General features: G+C 37.8%; 1 protein-coding gene and 1 long non-coding RNA gene across 10 annotated transcripts in view; one reads left to right on the forward strand and one right to left on the reverse strand.

Moving 5' to 3' along the window:
- The window catches only part of LOC103279664 (uncharacterized), an 87,619-nt gene that overhangs the window by 57,551 nt on the left and 9,500 nt on the right, over positions 1 to 20,568 (forward strand). The gene's annotated exons all lie outside the window — the stretch shown is intronic.
- Positions 1 to 20,568, reverse strand: part of rgs12 (regulator of G protein signaling 12) — a 102,987-nt gene that overhangs the window by 17,399 nt on the left and 65,020 nt on the right. For 6 of the 7 annotated variants that reach the window (XM_062982053.1, XM_062982052.1, XM_062982056.1 and 3 more), the window contains 9 exons: positions 19,886 to 20,039; positions 19,504 to 19,580; positions 15,638 to 15,838; positions 13,755 to 13,828; positions 12,576 to 12,702; positions 12,075 to 12,171; positions 10,321 to 10,391; positions 8,362 to 8,515; positions 652 to 1,281 (listed from right to left, as the gene is read on the reverse strand). In XM_062982053.1, coding sequence (XP_062838123.1) covers positions 652 to 1,281; positions 8,362 to 8,515; positions 10,321 to 10,391; positions 12,075 to 12,171; positions 12,576 to 12,702; positions 13,755 to 13,828; positions 15,638 to 15,838; positions 19,504 to 19,580; positions 19,886 to 20,039 — 1,585 coding nt within the window. Of the gene's footprint in view, positions 1 to 651; positions 1,282 to 8,361; positions 8,516 to 10,320; positions 10,392 to 12,074; positions 12,172 to 12,575; positions 12,703 to 13,754; positions 13,829 to 15,637; positions 15,839 to 19,503; positions 19,581 to 19,885; positions 20,040 to 20,568 lie in introns of those variants that run through there. The other variant, XM_062982055.1, reaches the window with a different exon arrangement.

The following is a 20,568-nucleotide window of genomic DNA, read 5'->3' on the forward strand; positions in this document are numbered from 1 at the left end:
TGCAGGAGCCCTGACCGGGTTAGTGTGCTCTCTGTCACGGTACTACAGCCGCTGTCTAAAGCTGACCAGATCATGCTTCCAACGGCCACCACCTCTACATGTGACGAAGTGGCACATTGCTACCCAACACCTCTCAATTGTGTCAGTATCCATATGTGCGATTTCACAGATACTATGAAGAAGAAAAAAGACCAATATTTTCTAAGCCATCTCTCCTACAGTGCTTTGATCTGAAGATATCCCTTGGTGGTCAATCATTTGGAATAAGCAGGCCAGTGCTCACAGTTGCCACCTCTCTGTGTGAATGGAGAGGAAAGTTCAAGTGCATCATTACATGAGTATATTGTACACCTTTAATACTGGCAGCATAGCCTGACAAGCAATATCTCATATCTCCAATTTATCATGACCATGGGGCATGCAAATTTATAGATTATTGCTTGAGATGGCTTACCCTGCATTTCCTTGCAGCACATACAGCACAGTGTGCACTTTTCCTGTGCCTCTCTAAAAGCACAGTCAAGACATGATCTAAAGACAGAGCTTAGTTATACTTTTTATATGTAAAATGTACAGTGTAAATAGATGTAACAATTATTGAAACAAATGTAATAGTAAATCACATCAAAGACAATTAAAATTTAGAAATACCTGTTTTGCATTTCTCATAAGTAGTTTTTTTCTGATTATCTGTCAGTAAAACTGGAGGTGGATACCTGGCTTCTGCAAGAGTGCTTTTGTCTGAAGTGGGTGATGATAATGGTGGTGATGGTGATGAAGGTGGCAGTAATGTACTATTCGGGCTGTTAATGTCCCCCTCGGCTACCAGTGTCAAGTCTGCTACGTTCTCATCCTCAACAGTTTCTACACCTTCTTTTTGCAGTTCTTTAGACTGCCTTTTCCATATGGGGGCATCCTGCAATGGCAGAACTGGAGACAAAGGTGGACTGAAAGGTGTGCTGAAAGTCTTCTGGCTGAGTGATTTTGCTAGCACAGGTGGTTTCTGTTTACTTTCTGAAATATTAATTTTTGTGGCTGAGACTTCGCTACAGTTTTTCATGAAGCCCACTTTTCCACCAAGTTGTGTGTGTCTGTCCCTGACCTCAGGAGGTTCACTTCTTTTGCTGCAGCCTTTAGTTCCTTCAGGTATAAACGAAGAAGAGCCTGCTCCAGAGGAAGGTAAATGAAGAAATTCAGGTAAAACCAGGTCTTCTCTTCTCAGCACCCCCCGCTGGTCATCTGCTCTGTTACTTTGTACTTTGGAGATGAGGTCAAAGAATTCTATTGCAAGAAACCAGGAAAAGACAATTTAGCCAATGTTGCAAACTGCTGCCACAAAGTTAATGACAATGTTCTTTGGATAACAACTCTCCCTACCCCCAAGTTAATCCAACAATAGTGGAAAAGAGTAATATGATTCCACACATTTGTTAGCATTCTGAGCTGAAACTCCCTCATAGTACCGGTTATTTCAAAAAGATTGACCCAATATGAAATTGCTATATTTCTGCAACCATTAACCAGCCTGAATGGAACTCTTACCACTTGAAAGGATGAGGCTTGGGCTTTCAAATTATTACTGCCAGATGTCTTTCACAGTGCAAACAGCCCTTAACCTCAGTCATTTGCAAAATGGTGAGCCCACAACATAAGGCCCAATGCGATATTCTCCATTTGTAGGTTATTTTTTTTAAGAATTGTTTCTGGCTCAAAATGGTTAGTGAAACTTGATAATGTGATCACCCATTAAGCTGTTCACAACTTTTTATATAATTGTAACATGTTGCCATCATGAAATATTTGCTTTGAAATTGGGTACTCCATTGGGTACATTGTAAATTACATAAATAAATACAAAAAAGAGGAATAACTCTTATTCTAAAAATTCAAAATATTCAAATAGCCTCTGGCTGTTAATTTCTTCCCTTCACACATTTTTATCTTCTGGCTACCACTTGAATTTTATAAAAAGATACTATTGATCCCTGTTTGTAATTACATAAGACAAGAAAGGGATAACTCCTTTTCAGAGACTACTAAAATAGTCACTTGATAGCCAGAACACACCCAATGGCCCAGTATAGAAAAAAGTTGCATAAAACTGAGAAAGAACATAAAGAAAAGAAAAAGTCAAGCAGTGATGCTGGAACTCAAAAACATTCACCATGACAAAAGAATAACTCCAAAGTAGAACATTTTTGCTCCAAATCTGGATGCACAGACTTGTGATTGAATGTATGTATTGCATTCAACCATGCATGGTGCTCAGCATTTTAAAAAATAATTCAAGAGAACACACTAAGCAAGACTTCTTTAGCCAGGCCTCAGACCTTACTGGTGTATGCCTTTTGATCCCAACCTCAGTTCTTTTGTGTGTGTGCTAAGTGTAGTGGATGCTCTAAAAGGCTGTGCATGTAAAACACTTAGAGACTGTTCAATCGTATGTGGTCTTCCCCACAACCTTCTTTTCTCTTCCTCTATCATCTTAAAGACCTCAGGAAGGAGAAGGAGTATTGAGCAGGAGTGGGATGGGAACTATATGACATAATGTGCTTGGCAGGAATAGGATATAATGTCCATTTTTTTTTCCAGGACCGACTTCCCTGTCAGAAACATTGAGATCCTCGGGGGGAAACAAATTCCAATTTCTGCTTTTGTTGTGAATGCTACTCAATCCCCCATATCAGGGACCCTCACTTGTGATGATTCCTAGCATACAGCCATCTCCAGTACGCTAGGAATCCTCACATTCATCTCAGGCAGAGCTCCCATGGCACAGCACTTCAAAGGCATGGACGTGGGTTCCTATAGTGTAGGGGCACTATAAGGTAGAGGTAAAGGTTTCCCCTGACGTTAAGTCCAGTCATGTCTGACGCTGGGGGTTGGTCCTCATCTCCATTTCTAAGCCGAAGAGCCGGCGTTGTTCGTAGACACCTCCAAGGTCATGTGGCCGGCATGACTGCATGGAAAGCTGTTACCTTCCCGCTGGAGTGGTACCTATTGATCCACTCACATTGGCATGTTTTTGAACTGCTAGGTTGGCAGAAGCTGGAGCTAACAGCGGGCGCTCACTCCGCTCCCCGGATTTGAACCTGGGACCTTTCGGTCTGCAAGTTCAGCAGCTCAGTGCTTTAACATACTTCGCCACTGGGGCTCCTAAGGGGCACTATAGTGGCATACTTAACGAGCATTAAGATTCTGGCTTGAATCCCACTGCTAGCACTAACGAAAATGAAAGATCCCCCCCCTCTATCCCAGCTGTCACTGCTCTGGTCTTGGAGAAATGAAGCAGGAATACCTACTGGACTGATTTCCCTTCTTTATTGCTACTCCTTTTTCCTTCTCTGTTGTATCCTGTAAGCCTGAGGGCAAATTCACAATTTGTAAGCTGCTTCGAGAGTCTTTGTGACTAAAGAGATGCGTATAAATACTCTAAATAAATAAAACAAGTAATAAACTAATGTTGATTCATTGAGTGAACTTTTAAATGACGAATCAGCATATAACTCAACCCCACTGATTCAATGAGTATGCTCCGGTTAGGACTAACAATAGGATTTAGCAACACAGTTTGTGAATTGCTTTCTCTTTGGGGTGTTAAAAGGCAACTTTCCAACAAGGATGGTCCCATCTTCCATTGTATGGGCAGCAGCAATACAATGAGGCTTCATGCTCAAGTAGGATCCCATTTACTTTGGATGCATCTACACTGAAGAATTAATCTGGTTTGAAATCTCTTTAATTGGCTCAGTGCTATGGAATCCTGAGACCTGTAATTTGGTGAGGCACCAGAACCATTTAAAATTGTAACTCCCATTACTCCATAACCTGGAGCAATAGTAGTTAAAGTGGTGTGTGACTGCATTTATTCTACAGTGTAGATGTACCATTAGAAATTAGCAAGAGTTCTCCTACAAGCAAGGTAATGACAGCCTCCTCTGAACTCACAAGGTGAACACACCTTGCTACTGCTGCTGTGATGAATTAGGAAATAAGTTAGGTGGCAAAGGGCTGACAGTAACACTTCTAGGAAAATAATCAGCAGATCCAATCAATAAAACGGATATGGGAGAGGGGAATATGAAGAAAGGTGAAAGATACCTTGTGTAGTGTGAATTTTTGGCACTCAGGGTATGTTTTGTTCCTTCTGACTGGTTTTGGCACTTTGTGAAAAGACACTACTCAGACATTTCCAGTGGGAGGCTACCTTGATGGCTGAAATATGGGACATACTGCTGAGATCTGTGCTGTTTCATTGTGACACGAGTGGGAGAATGGTTAATATCAGTATCAATGAAATAGTGTGGGAGAAGTAAGAATAATCTCTTACTCCTGGATTAGTAAACAGCCAAGCATCTGTTAAATTATGTTTTAATATGAGGTCTTTGAAGGAAGGAAATGAATTAATGCTTTTCATTTTACTTGTTTGTTTCTATCTAATACAGGATCTCTAGTCATATTCTCCTGGATTTTTTTTCTCTAACTTAATAAGCACATTCCAGAGGAATTCACATTGCTCTGTATTTTGCTGAAGTACAACTACCTCCCCCCCCCCTTTTTTTTCCCTTTAACAAGTAAAACGTTTCCCCTACAGTTGGTCAATCTATCTCCAACTGTAAAGGGAAAAGAAGAGTCAAACAAAATGGCACAATATTTAGCTTTTGATGTTCCTGAGGCCAAATATTGTTGGCTATATAATTTACTATTGATATATTGCCCCTTCCTTTGACGTATTTCTTGTAGAAAATCTATTAGCTTCATTCTTTTTTGTGTAGCAAAACTGTTTCAGAACTGGTCCCCAGCCCTTCACATTAATAAGTCTCCCATTTATGAAAAAATGCTTCATCTTTTAGTGTACATTCTGTATGACTTTTTGTAAAACAGTGCAATGACAATTACTGGAATTTTAAACAAGCACAACATACAAACACTGTGTTTTTACAGTCTGCCAGGAGCAGGTCCCACTATGGGGTCTACACTGGCTGATAATTGCAGGAGAAACATAACTGTAGATATAATAGATTCATCTAGAATCTGAGTCCAAATTTAACAGATAGGAATATATTTTAAAACATATTTCCTAAATTGTGAAACTCAAATCATGAATGTATAATCAAATTCAACACACTCTTTTAACGTTACCTGTTAGCCACTTGGCCAGGTATGATTTCAAAGGCATTGTAAAGTAAAATAATAATTTTAACAAAATGTTATTTAGCTGAAATAGAAATCTGTCATAGCCATCTCTCGTTTTCAGTTTTAGCAATGTCTTGTGATAATCTGTCCATAGTTCTCTTTGCTTCATTTCTTGAATGAAGGCTGATAAAGACATTTTTAACTCTTATTTTCTCTCTGGGGTCAGTTTCTGGAAAGCCTTATGGAAAGGTACCTCTATCTATTTGAAGTGCCTTGGCCGTCTTCAAAAAAAGCTATCAGAATGGTACAACTACATTGCTTTTCTTTGCTTCCTTCTTTGTTGTGCATTTAGAAGGGATGTTTACTGGCAGTGAATGCACATACGTTGCTTAAAGCAATATGAAACACTGTTTTGAGAGATTCCTGTATGGTCTGAACTAGACTAGATGTTGCGCATATGCTGGTTTAGGGCAGTATCATGGCAATCCTGCCACCTCACAAGATATGGAACAACTTCCCTTGAAATTTCAATGCGTTGTGAATTTAAAATTTGAGTGGGGTTGCCATGGATGCTTTACAGGGAGTGGGTGCTAGTGTTGATATGTTCTTTTAGTTAACATTGCTGTAAACTGTCTTCTGTTTTGCTGCTAGGGAGGCCGAGGTTTCCAGTTAAATTACAATGATATTAAAAAAGGTAAAGGTTTTCCCCTGACGTTAAGTCAGTCGTGACTTCCCGCTGGAGAGGTACCTATTAATCTACTCACATTTGCATGTTTCCGAACTGCTAGGTTGGCAGGAGCTGGGGCTAACAGCGGGCGCTCATTCCACTCCCGGGATTTGAACCAGGGACCTTTTGGTCCGCAAGTTCAGCAGCTCAGCACTTTAACACACTGGGCCACCAGAGGCCCCTACAATGATATTACATTAGTATAAATAGCTATGGCATAGATAGGATCATAGATTGCTGTTCAGGTCTTCTTTTTATATTACTGTATTCTACATGAAGTATACCTAAAACTGCTAGGGTCCATATCCAACACCCTAAAAGGGATCCACAGAGCCGCCTATTTTCCTGCTCCTCTTTTTTAATCCTCAGGTATCATGCTAACAGGACTTTAGCCTTCTCCTATTTTCCCACCTCCCTGCCACCATTTCATAAATCTTAGTAGCAGAGCCTTGCAGGGTCCATTTCTATTTTCCAGCTATCCCATTTCCCTGACCTTTTCTAAATTTCAGGAACATTTGCAGTAGAGATTTACATCTCTCCTATTTTCCTGCTTCTTCTTCCAGTCTCAAGGATCTTATCAGCAGAGATTCACACAGCCCATGCTGAATGCACACTGTCCAGATCTGTACCGAATGCCCCATACGGTCTCCTGTCTCCCGTCTGCCCTGTTATATTTAAACCCCAGGAATCTTATCCAAAGTATCTTTCAAAGTCATATTCCACCCTCCCATTAAAATATATATCTAAGTTTTAGATTCATGATTTAGCAAAACTGCCCCAAGGAGGTCTGAATAGGGCTTGGGGAGAGTTTAACTTAGTTGTTACATAATAAATCTTTACTGAATTCATTTTCTGCAATAGTGTCTGTTCTCATTTAAGATTTGACAAGGAAGACTGCTCATGTTTTACCATGCTGAACTCACCTGGTCAACTCAGCTACCTGTCTTGGTTAGTGGTTACTCTAAGACCCAAATACCTGATCCAAGGAGGAATATCGAGAGTAAAGGGGCAAAATAAGAGAAAAGGCCCAATGGATAAGGAGTCTATTACACTTCTCTTTAAAATCATAAAAAAATTGATTTGGAACTGTGTACCTCCAATCTGTTGTAAACAAATCATACTACATCAAAATTTGAAACATCTACCATGGTTTCCTTATAAAGCCTTTCTTTTGCTTTTAGTGCACTGCCCACTCCTAGTCTAGACAAAAGCTGGCATTGAAATTTGAAAACCAAACAAGCCTATTACATTTTGAGTTGTCTAGCATGATATCCCACTTAATATGGCTGCCACAAAAGGCAAAAATACTTATGTGCAGACACCATATTTTAGTAATACTAACACTCCACATTGGATGATAGAGGCACAAGACTTCTATGAAAGTGGAAATAAATAAATAATCTGAAATAACACCTCGCAAAGAACCTTTAGCTCCCCCAGCATGATTCTATTGTCAACTTCTGCCAGAAATTTACCAGATTCCTAGAGAAAACGATTAAATCAAATCCACAATAAATCAAACTTGCTAATGTGGAGGGCTGACTGATTAAGTTAGGCTACAATCCTGATCACAATTACAAAGGAGTAACTTGCATTATACACAAATAAAATAAACATTCAGCTGGGGCCGACTGACTAAAAGGTGCACACCCATATGAACCATATACAGAAAATGCACCTCTGATTATTATTTATTTCCACAGGGAAAAACAAATAATTTATTCAGTTGGAAAAATCAAATTTCAGAACATTTTCCAAAACTAGTTTTTCAAAACCCGTCTTCAAGTTATTTCTAACTTATTGTGATTTTATTATGGGGTTTTCTTGTCAAGATGTGTTCAGAGAGGGTTTATCATTGTCTTTCTCTGAGACTGAAAGAGTTTGATTGTGCCTTGCCTAGTGTCAACCATTAGATTTCCATGCCTAACTGGGGATTTTAAATCTTGCCTCCCAGAGTTCTAGTCCAATGCTCACAACATTGGCTCACAGAACTAGATATTCTTCCCAAATGAGTGGTTTCTCTTGAGGCAACATCTCAGGGGTAAAAATCACTCTGAAAAACATTTATTGAGCAAGTACAATAGCAACACACTCTTGCAGCATATGTACAAAACATATTGTCATATCTCATACTAAATGTAAAGGGTTTGCATAATCCAAAGAGTTTTGTTGCCAAAGGGAACACAAAAGAAAAAATAATATGGTGTCATCAATAACAATTTAAAGAAGTGAATGCATTCTGGTGAATTGAAAAAGAAATGTTCAAACCCTCAAAACATCAAATGATGTACTTTTTCTTTTTCACTTGTATTCCAAATACATTTGTCCATAAATTGCAGATAATTCCAAAATGGATTAAAGCTAATAGCAAATGTAATCACAGTATGAGCAGCATCCCCCCCCCTCCCAAAAAAGAGAGAGTTAAACATGAATCATAGATTTGGTGTGAAATCTAATACTACTGCATAGATTTTTTTTTTTTTAGAAAAAAGACATACCCTCTGCTTCGTCCAAATTAATTTTCTGACACATTTTTCCCCCAGTCTGTGCAATATTGTCTTCTCTTTTTGCTAGACGGACATCCCTAGAGCTTTTTCCACTTTCTCCTTTTACTTTAATAGAATTAGACTTTCCTAGAGCTCTTCCCTCTCCCTGTATTAGAAGGAAAGGTAAAGGGCTGCTTATTGAATGAAATAAATGATTTATAAATAACATTTGCTTTGTGTATTCAACTATAATTACACTAATGTTTTGAACAAGTTATACATAACAAAACAGATGAACATCTACATACCAACATGGACACACAGAACATCTGACAGGGCCTAATTATATACTTCACACAAAACTGAATATAATTTCCCCCCAGAAATATTTCTCACAAAAACTGTAATTTTACACACAGCACTGATAGGGGTGTACTGAGACCTACATGAAGCCTTTTCCCTCTAATCATTTTCCAACCATGTGGGCACAAGGCATGTGCTGCATCCCCTGGCAATGCTCCACTCAGGATTATGACCTTTTGTATGTTTTCATGCAGGAAACGTCATATAACACATAATTTATACTTAATCCGTATAAGGATAATTTCAGGGTTTGCGTGGTTTCTGGGCTGTATGGTCATGTTCCAGCAGCATTTTCTCCTGACTTTTCACCTGCATCTGTGACTGGCATGTTCAGAAGCTCTGGCCAGGAATGCCTTCGATAATGCAGTGATAATTTTAATTTTATCTGTTTTGTAAATTTTCAACATATTTTAAGGGCATATCTCACCATTGATATATGTAGCATTTTAATGATTTATATAGTATTGTAATGGTGTATTTTATATTGTATTAAATAATTTGATTTTCATGTATTTATTTGTTTGCTTTATATGTGAAAGAACAATGGTCAAAGCACTGAATAAAAAAATATTAAGCCATTGCTACAATGTCTCTCTATGTTTTCAATTGTATATTTTGCTCTATCCCTTCATGGCTTGTTTATCCATTGCCTTATGGCTTGTTGACTGTAATAAAGACATACTGTACTTGCTGCTTAGTCCTGTGAGATAAATATCTAGGGCATAATCATCCATCAAGAAAGATATATAGACGGGTATTGAAGGCATCAGGCCAAAGAGCCCACATATGTAAACATTACTATAGGAGAAGTGTGGTCCACACTGATATAGGATATTCATAGAGACAAACAAATGCTTTTCAATTTTTCCCAATGTAGAAGCCAAGACAATTAAACTGAGACTTTGGTCATATCCTGAGAAGCCATCACTTGCAAGAAAAGAGAATAATGCTTGTTAAGGTAGTAGGAAAAGAGAAAAACCGCAGGTGGGTGGATTAAATCAGGGAAGCAATAGATCTGCAAAACCTAAGCAGGATAGTTAATGATTGGGTGACTTGGAGGTCTTTCATTCAAAGGAATGCCATAAGTAGTTACCGTGTTTCCCCGAAAATAAGACAGTGTCTTATATTATTTTTTGCTCCCAAAGATGCACTAGGTCTTATTTTCAGGGGATGTCTTATTTTTCCATGAAGAAGAATTCACATTTATTGTTGAACAAAAAAATGAACATTTATTATATACTGTACAGTAGTTTTCATCACAAACCAACATAACCAAACCAGACAAACTGTGACTCCTGTCAAGAATTTCTTGTTATTACCATTATTTCCATGTACAACTCATATGTACATTTACCAATCCTGCATGCTCTGGTGTTTTGTTTGGAGGGTGCCGAGCATGCTTCCAAGCAAAAACTTTGCTAGGTCTTACTTTCGGGGGAGGCCTTATATTTAGCAATTCAGCAAAACCTCTGCTAGGTCTTATTTTTTGGGGATGTCTTATTTTCAGGGAAACAGGGTAGCAACAAATTGAAATTTTGGGTTAGTTGATTCATTACATTTCCAATTTAGAAAACATGATGGAGTGACAAATGATTTCAGAAAACTTACTGTGGGTGCTTGATTTCCTGTGTTAGAAGTTATAGGTGTGCTGTATTTTAAAGATGTACCCTTTCCTTGGTCTGTAAATGACAGAAATAAATTATATTTACTATAACCTGTTGTTTCTTCACTATTACCTGTTGTATATGTACAAGAATGAAAACACACACATTAGAAGCTTACTATACTCCAACCTTCCTGTGTTTAGTGGAAAGGTTAGAAGGGTTTGTCTATAGACATTCAGATGCATGTATGTATGATGATTATTATTATTTATGCCCCACCTTTCTCTCCATGAGAACTCAAGGTGGCTAACATCTATCCACACTGGACAGTTTAAAAAGAGCAATACAATAGTTAAAAAACATTTAAATAGTAACAGTGTGGTAAAAACAGAATTAAAACACAGAAAATATACTAAAATGGCCTTTAAAACTCAATCCCAGCAACCTCCACATGACCAGGAACACTGCTTCTCCCACATCTTTTCCTAGTGACTAAAAGCATCTCTGACTCATCTGGACTATATTTCAGTTTCCAGTTTAAATTCAGCCCACTGAGGTTTCTAAATACTAATTCAGGGTTTCAACCCCCTTCTTGGTAAATGATGGGAAAATATATTTTATACTGTTTTTCCTATTGTTGTTATAGAGATCTCCTGGACACAACTCACAACTGTTTCATTTATCATGAGAGACATGATGGAATGTAGCCCATGATCTACTGCAAGAAGGGGGAACAGTAATAATCAGTACCACATTTTGGAATCTGCCTTCCAACAGACGGTTGGATTGAAAACAATGAAAACTATGTCCTTCAGTTCGATTTGGCAAAACGCTTTAGATTGATATTACCATCAGTTATAACAACAGCTTCTGAGAGGTTCAGCAAAAACAATTGTAGGTTGTCAAAGAGAGTATCTAATGCAGCCCCAACACATGTCAGGAATCAGACTGCTATGGATCTAGAAAACCCATGTCATAACACGTAATCTGGAATTTGCCAGATTGAAACAATTGAAACAGGTACAATAAGTTCTGTTCACCATTGTCAGTGGTGAAGAATGCTGGGAATTGAAGCCATACTTTGCTCACCTCTGATTTAGCCAGCATATAAAAATAAAATAAAATAGAAGCTTAAAAATGTATGTTCTTATAGAACAGTGGTTCCCAACCTTTGGGCCTCCAGGTGTTTTGGACTTCAGCTCCCACAGTTCCTAACAGCTAGTAAAATGGCTGGGATTTCTGGGAGTTGAAGTCCAAAACACCTGGAGGCCCAAAGGTTGAGAACCATTGTTATAGAAATTTTTTTATAGAAATACGACAAACCCCCATAACTAGGTTAAGTTAAAATATAGAACTTAGTTTTGAACAACCTGACAAAATATCTAAGATGTAACCTTCCAATCGTTCTGGCTCAAATAGGGACAATTTTAAAATCTAGAATATAACAAATGGTCTTCAACTGTCTCCAAACCTATTTTCAACTATAAGATTATCTCTGGGACACAAATTACCTGAGTTTTCTATTATAGAACACCATACATTCTGAACCCAATCTTAATCTTTAAACTATTACCACTCAGAAATAAAGAAAACAATTCATTAACATTCAGAAAACATCTCAAAGATCAAGTGTTTTACAAAGTGCCATTATCGGTGCAAAATGCCATGCATTAGCCCTGATTGAACGCTTGTTATTTCCTTTTGCTACTTTATCTCTAGGATAAAGTGAATAAAATTAATAAAATTTGTGCTGCTTACCTTTCCCCTTTTTGGGTAGCCTTTCATCTAAGATAACTCTCTGTCCATCAAGATTGGAGATGGGAACACCAAGGTCTAATGGTTCCTGCTCGCCATTCTGTGATCAAGTTTTGACATGCCAGGAAAATATAAACATTTTCAGAACAATGTGATTTATTGACTTATTATTAACAATTATTATTTGACAAAGAATTTGTACATCCCTTAAAAATAAGAAGCTGCAACCTATTGCTATTACAATTCTATAAGATCTTATCCAGCAGCTTAATGAACAACATTATATAACTCTCGATGGGATAGCAAAGAGACTGCAGGTGCATCTGTACTGTGGAATTAATGCAGTTTGACCTCTTTAACTGCCATGTTTTAATGCTATGGAAAACCGGGTTTAAAAAATAAAAATGCAACACTACAAAGACACTACAACGATCACCACACATATTGTATACTTCTTTTACAGATAAAGCTAAAAATCTTTACTTATTTTAAGGAATTACTTACTAGCCTTGCCACAAGATTATTAAGGTTTAAGCCGTATTTTGCAACCACTGGTCGTAGGACTTCTGTTACTGGTTTGGTAGGTTTGGCCTTTAAGCCAACAGATCTATTGATCGGAATAAGATCAAGCCTAAATGATTTCAAAAGAAAGGTTTGCCATTAAAAACCGTTCAGAACATAAAAGGGAGTACTGTTTAGGAATGTGCGTAAATGAAACAGACTGTGAAGATTTCAGCAATGCATTACTTCATTTCTATGCAACTATGCTAAGAAGAACATCATGTTTACAAATTCATCAGTCTACAGGTATTAGAACGCAAGGTACACACAACACATACACACACAAATAACCACAACCTAAGCAATGGCCGCCATGGTTTGGCATGGCTTGTCAGGGGAAAAATACCATCTCACAGATTAGGATCAGTCAAAATGTCACAAAGAGTGTGTAAATTTCTAAGTTCTGAAATACTCAAAAGCCTACATCACTTTTGTGGCACTTTGTTTCATCCAGTACATGAATTGGCCAAGTGCAAACAATTATTATCTCTGAAAGGCTTCTGATTCTGAATTACAAGGTAAAGATGGATCTGTATCCACATATTGTGCATCGGTGGATGCCACCACCCACACCTTGAAAATATCCCACAGATCCAAAAAGCAAACTATGATTCTGAAATTTTATATAAGGGATGTTATTTTATTATGCCATTGTATATGATGGGGCACAAGTATGCACAGATTTTAGTATCCACAGGGGAGGGAATTATGGAACCAAACCCTAGATTAGTGGTTCTCAACCTCCGGGTCCCCAAGTGTTTTGGCTTACAACTCCCAAAAATCCCAGCCAGTTTACCAGCTGTTGGGATCTCTGGGAGCTGAAGACCAAAACATCTGAGGACCCACAGGTTGAGAACCACTGCCTTAAACGATAACAAAAATCCTTAACACAAATGCAAGTGGGCACTTCCTTTACTTTAATAATAGGTACTTGTCTTTATTGCTAACTACTGTACAATGCAATGAATGAAGGCCTCCTTGAAAAACTCTGTATGTGCATTATTGCTTCTGTATTTTCAAGGTATTATTGTCCTATAATGAAGGCCATCTGTTTTATTACACAGTGGGAAACTAATGTAACAATGCACTAATAAAACCAAAGAATATGGATTTTTTTCTTACCGAAATAATGTTCTTTTTTCTAAACGAAGAGCTCGAGATTCTAAAATGCTGCTGTCCTGATGCAATACTAGAGGCTACAAACATGGATGAAACAAAATAACATGTTAATCTGAAATTCTATTGAGTAATATCTAATAGTATAAACATTGAAGCTTTTGGCAAATTTGGTGGAAAGAGAAGAAGGGAGAGTGTATGAATATAGAAAACTGAGTATTTTAAATTGTTGATTATATTTATTTATTGCTAGTTTACAAAACCCTCACAGGGGTTCATGTTTATAAGATATTTAACCCTTCTATACAGGGTGTTTGAAAAAGAACTCCCTATTCACCATTTAATTTAAATGGTGAATAGGGAGTTCTTTTTTCAAACACACTGTATTTCTCAGCGTAAAGATGGGCAATGAAGAAAATGTACAAGCAGATTCAGAAGTTTTGTGTTTTCATGGACTAGATGCATGCAGTTAGTTATTATTAAAAGGAAATGTTATAGGTCTTAGGATGGGGAGAAAAACACACCAGGAACATGGTAAGATAATATGGTAATTTATAGCTCTAATCCATTTGCATTTTACCAGCTGGGTTGCTGTCATTGGCTAAGAAGGGAAGGTCCACTAGGAAGATGAAATACCATATACCAAGAAGAACATAATGGCAAAGAGGAGACCAACTTAGTTCCTCCCATTGGAACTGATGTTTGTACTGTGTTGATTAGGTTGAGCACTTGACATGAGGGGCTTTCTAATCTTTAGATATTGTCTTTAGGTCTGGCTGCTTACTGTCTGGGGAATCCTGTATTGGGAGGTGTTTGCTGGCTCTGAGCATTTCATGTCTGGAATTTCCGTTTTGTGCATTTCAGGGCTTCAACTCCCACAATCTCTAACAGCTCAAATTATATGATACATATATGTTAAATTATATGTGTGTGTGTGTGTGTATACATATACTATCCCAGACAGAAAACATGGGCCAACTTGGGCCCTCCAGGTGTTTTGGACTTTAACTCCCACTATTCCTAGCCTACTGTTTGTTAGGAATTGTGGGAATTGAAGTCCAAAACACCTGGAGGGCCCAAGTTTGCCCATGCCTGTTGTAACCCCTAGCATGTCACCCAACATGAAAAGTTTGGACTGTATTCTGTTCTAGCTGCATTCTTGGGCAGAAGAGGCTGCAGGCCTAGGAAAAGGACAACTCCCAGCTGTCAAAGAGGTCTTAAGATGCAGCCTTCAAAGTTGATAGCTAACTTATGTTCTGCAAAGGTCAAGGTGGGAGAGAGTGGGCTGTTTTAGGCAAGGCTTAACCAGAGGCGCAGTGGAGAATCTCTTCCCAAATGTCTTCCCTTGGCAATTTGAATTGGGAGTTCTGCTATTCACCATGATCCTGGCCACAGACTGAGCTAAAAGTGGGGCCTAATGGCATCCGTTCTAGTGTGTGCCCTAGCCATAACCTGACTCCATGGCTGGGCCTCACTTGGCGCCAACAGGGATAGTCAGCTCGTTACGGATGGTTGGTGTATTTTTTCTTTTCTGACGCACGGGGTAGGGGGGGGGTGAGACTTTCGCGCATGCATTGTTACTTAATCTTGGTTTTGGGGGAGTTTATGTTCATTTCTGTTTACTTGTTTAGGTTTTTGAGTGGAGGTCATACCTTGGATGTGTTGGTGTACTGTGGCCAAATTTGGTGGCATTTGCGCCATTGGGTTTTTTGTCAACTCGGTCCTACAAACTGACAGTACATTTTGATATATATAGATGGTCAACTTCTGACAGAAATATATGACAAAGCGGCACCTAGGATATCCCGAGAGAGGGCTGTCCTAAAAACTGGGGGCGGGGGAGGTCATATTGTAATATGTAATCATAACACACATAAAAGTTTAAGTACCTTATCTCCGCCAACCAAAAATAGGTCAACTGCTGCTATATTAATGCCTTGTTTTTCACAAAAGCCAGATAACATTTCTTTGATTGACACTCCTGCTTTAAGAGTCATTGTATAGGATGAGCCATCTGGAAGGTTAATATTGCAGCATTTGGAAGACTTTCCTTTTCCAGTTGCAGATCCAGGTGCCCTGAAAGAATCAATCTTTCAAGAAACAAAACAGAAGAATATGTTTGATATGGAAATGAACAATGAAAATCAAACACCAAAGCATAGAAAAGGTATTGGCAAATAACAGTGCAAGACAACTACCTCTATATATTCTGTAAAATAATACATGATGTTGAATTGTTCTTGATAAACCTTCTGATAGAATAATTAAGGACATGCATTTTTACAACTATCTGTGATCTTACACTCCATCTAAATGCGTTGGATTGTTTCAACTCTTCTCCTTGCTTTATTGGAGGTAGTGGAGAGGATGGCTCCCACCTTTTCCATGCATTCAACTGTATTCAGGATAGAAATACACACATCACCAGCATTTGTGGTCTGTATCTTTTTTACACTTCGGCCATGGGCCACAGCAAGCGTAAGTGGGCAGGCACCTAAGAAGCTCATCATGTTGTCGAAGGCTTTCATGGCCGGGATCACAGGGTTGTTGTATGTCTTTCGGGCTGTGTGGCCATGTTCCAGAAGTATTCTCTCCTGACGTTTCGCCCGCACAAGAGGGATCCTCTCTCTTCTGCAGGAGTCTACCGGATACCATGCAGCTGTGGACAAGTATACATAGGGACCACCAAACACAGCGCCCAAACAAGAGTTAAAGAACATGAAAAGCACTGCAGACTAATTCAACCAGAGAAATCAGCCATAGCAGAGTATTTGATGAACCAGCCTGGACACAGGATATTATTTGAGAACACAGAAATGCTGGACCATTCCAACAACTATCATGTCAGACTACACAGAGAAGCCACTGAAATCCAAAAGCATGTGGACAACTTCAACAGAAAGGAAGAAACCATGAAAATGAACAAAATCTGGCTACCAGTATTACAAAACTCCAAAATCAAAACAGTAGATGGGAACCAACACTCTGAGGGCTTGACTGAACAAAGGATGCCCCCAGGCAAGAGACAAAACATTTCCAATGCCAATTAGGGTGATTAACTGAAACATTAATGCTGGCTCCCAGTGACAAAGGACTCTTGCCACACCCTGGACTCTACACAGATATATATTCTTTCCTTTCCTTACTTAGTTTATCCATACCTCACAACCTCTGAGGATGCCTGCCATAGATGTGGGCGAAACGTCAGGAGAGAATACTTCTGGAACATGGCCACACAGCCCGAAAGACATACAACAACCCTAAACTCATCATGCTTTCGGTAACTACTAATATGATACTTCAATCATCCAAAGGATCTGCCATGATAATAAGGAATAAGTATACACATACAACATGTGGTTTCTACAATGCAGAACGCATCTACAGCATTCCTGACACAAGAACTTCCAACCTCTACATAACTACTTGGCACCCTAAATAGTCATTGGTACATCTAGGAGGGATTATATTACAAAAATATCAAAATCAATGACTGCCAATTAGTTTCTGGGCAAAGTACAAGGAGAAGATAGGCTAGTTCTATCTCTTCTGAGCTTCCAGTGGGGCAACTAAAGTGATACTGAGTGCATTTACCATTTACAAAATGCACATTATTTCAAGGAACATCCAGCCTGAGATATTATAACACACCAGCAAGGCATAACTTCTAAATTTTGTAGCTGAAAAGCAACATTCTTTTATAAGGATTCTAATTTATTATTATTTTAGACAGTATGTCAGATATGATGAGACAAAGGAACAAACTTAGGAACATTACTGAAGCATTGCACCATATGATATTGGTTACTATTGGATGATTGAGCTTCAGGATGAACTTCTTACAGCTACAAGATCCATTCCAGTAGAGGAAATATGTGAATACATTGCATGTTCTACTCCCAAGAAACCACAATAAAACGGCCAAAAATTTTAACACCAATGAAGCAGAAAATGGAGGCTACAAACAGGAATTGGTTAAAGGCAAGAAAAACCAAAGCTGCAGTTACTTTCCCATTTGCAAGTTATATTGCTCCAGTAGGAAATGAATCTGTCATTAATATTATTATTACACAGACCTGTAAAACTGAGGGTCACAAAAACCTTTTTATTAAAATGTATGCTGATTTTATAAGAATTTGCCATTTTAAAGCCAAAAATGACCTCAGATTTCCTCCATCATGTCTTTTTATACAGCTTGCTTTGACTTTTCTATGTTTCAAGATATGACCGAAAGAAATTAATATCAAATTAATAATGAAATTTGTGAAATAAATGCACGAGGTACATTTTAATTCTTTCTTGAATTTGGTATACAAAAACACAGCAAAACAGCTACAAATATTGGTTGTTTCTTTTTACCACAGGCCTTATTTACTTTTTATTTTTATCTTTTACATTTTTTATTTTTAAATTTTGTATAATTTCTTCTCCTTTTTAAGTGTTCCTTTTTAACTCTTTAATTTCTCCTTATTTTTTACCTTTTTATTTTTACCTTTTTCTCCTCTATTATCAATATTTAATATTTATTTTGTTATTTATTTTAATCTTTCTTTTTAATTTCGTAATCTTTTTACTTCTTGAGATATCACTTGTATAAGAGGCATTTCAGTGGATTCTCTTAAATGGATTCTGATGTTATAAGTCTCCAGGTTTTCTGTCAACTCTCATTTACTTCTCCAATGTAGGAACACATAATAGATCAGAATTATTTGAAGAACATTTCCAAGCTATATTTTTCCAGAGCTATGTGCATGAGGAATTATAAAAATTAGACATTGTATTTACCATGAAGGTTCCTTTCTGGGATGACTGGGTTTCACCCCCATGCTCAGTTGAGCCATCAAGAACCCAACAGTTTTTTCAATTCTGCCTAACCAAGCAGTCATGTTTGTCCTTCTCTGACAAACTTAAAAAGCAAGGATGTTCGTAAGGATAATTACCAAGCAGAAAAATAGGAAAGATAAGCAATGATACATCATTTTGAAAACAGCAGCCGAAAAGTAAGTCGCCCAGTTGACCACTCCTCAGTGGGTCACTGAAGACTAGCATAAACAAGAATTAAAAAGCTCAGAGGCGATGACTCCAAAGTGAAGAAGAAAATTGCAGTAGCAATGATATCTCTCCCAAAAAGTTCAAACTACCATTTTGAAAACAGCAGCCATTTGAAAACTAGAGCTCTGAGCTTTTAATTGTTGTTTGTGTTCATTTTCAGTGACCTGCTGAGAAGCGGTCAACTGGGCGGCTTGTTTTTCCCACTGATGCCATCCCTCAATCTACTTTTCAGCCATTGCTGGGACCAAAATATGTTATTTCTATTCTTTTTTTTTTAAGGAGAGCAAAGCACAACAGTTTTCAACATGACATTTGCAGTTTAAGAGGAAAGCTATCATTGCTCTCTGGGGGGAGAGCCTCAGAGTAAAGAGGGGAAGACACAGCTCCACCGTGTCTCCTGTAATATCACTTGGGAACCCCTTCCCACAACACCAACTACTGCTCTGAGGTCTCAGAGTAAAGAGGGGACAACCGGGAAGAAACAGCTCCATCATGTTGAGAAATTTGAACTTAGGGGGGGGATGGAAAAAAAAAACCAATTTTCTCTCAAGCCTTAATTTTTCTATGCTTACCAAGGAATGTTTTTAAATTTATCTTTGGATTTTTTGATTTATACACAGGGAGTGGGATTGATGTTGTTTAGGTACACTGCATTTGCTTCTTCACAGTCACATTTTTTTCAGTTCAGAAATGCAAGCCTTACCATTTCAAGACTCGCAGCTGATGACAAAGAGTCTTGAGATTCATGTCTGTAGGATAATCCGTTGGGCTGTGTAGAATCTGTAAGGAAATTATAACTTATAAACTTTGCTAATTAATTCAAAACACAACAATAGAATCTTATTAGAAAATCAAATCACTATGTACAAGAATGATCAAATATAAAATGAATGAATATCACATATTAACCCTAATACATGTCTAAGAATAATTCAAATACCATTATTTTATATTTGAAAATTGGGGGTGCTATAATTCTCAAAACAATACAGGGCTATGAGCAACATTTTTCTAATGTAGCTATGACTTTGCAGATTTTCAGACTTCTTCTCTTGCCATGTAATTAACTGGATTTTTAAACTCACCAGTAGAACAACCACCATTCTCCTTTTTTTTCTGTGATCTCCCCAAACTCTTGCTTCTGGACCAGGAAAAGAAGGCCCCCCTTTTCTTTCTCTCGGAGTCTTCCTCTCCAGATTCTTCATTTAAAGATCGGCCAGACTTGGATTTTCCACCCAACTACCATCAAAATATAATTCTTAAAATTTATTTATAAACATCATATTAATTTAATTAGAGAGCCACCAAACCTTTCTAAAATTGATTTCTAGTTGCCCTATATACAACTAATTTTCTTCCCTACATATCATGTATTCTGTAATATTTTAATATTACCTGTAAAGATAATGCTAACTATATAACAAACTGGAGATAAAAGTGTAAATATGACATCAATTAGGACTTAACATCATATTAAAATATATCTGCTAAAAAGAAATAAGAAATAAACTGTTCCTACTAGTTAAAACCAAGTTCAGCATCATCAAAGAAAAAGCATTCCAAAATAAACATGTATTTTACCCACTGGCATAAAAACAATAACGACGGATCTAACTATGTCTCATTAGGCAACGAGTTCCATAATACGACAGCTGCTACTAAGAAGGCCTTCTTCTGTATATACCTCTCTAGTTTGTTTCCAATTTTTACAGAAAACAGAGGAAAAACTCTGCAAAAATTTTAAAAACATGGGCAGGCTCATAAGGAA

The sequence above is a fragment of the Anolis carolinensis genome, chromosome 5, assembly GCF_035594765.1.
Source record: "Anolis carolinensis isolate JA03-04 chromosome 5, rAnoCar3.1.pri, whole genome shotgun sequence".
In the NCBI taxonomy this organism is placed as follows: domain Eukaryota; kingdom Metazoa; phylum Chordata; class Lepidosauria; order Squamata; family Dactyloidae; genus Anolis; species Anolis carolinensis.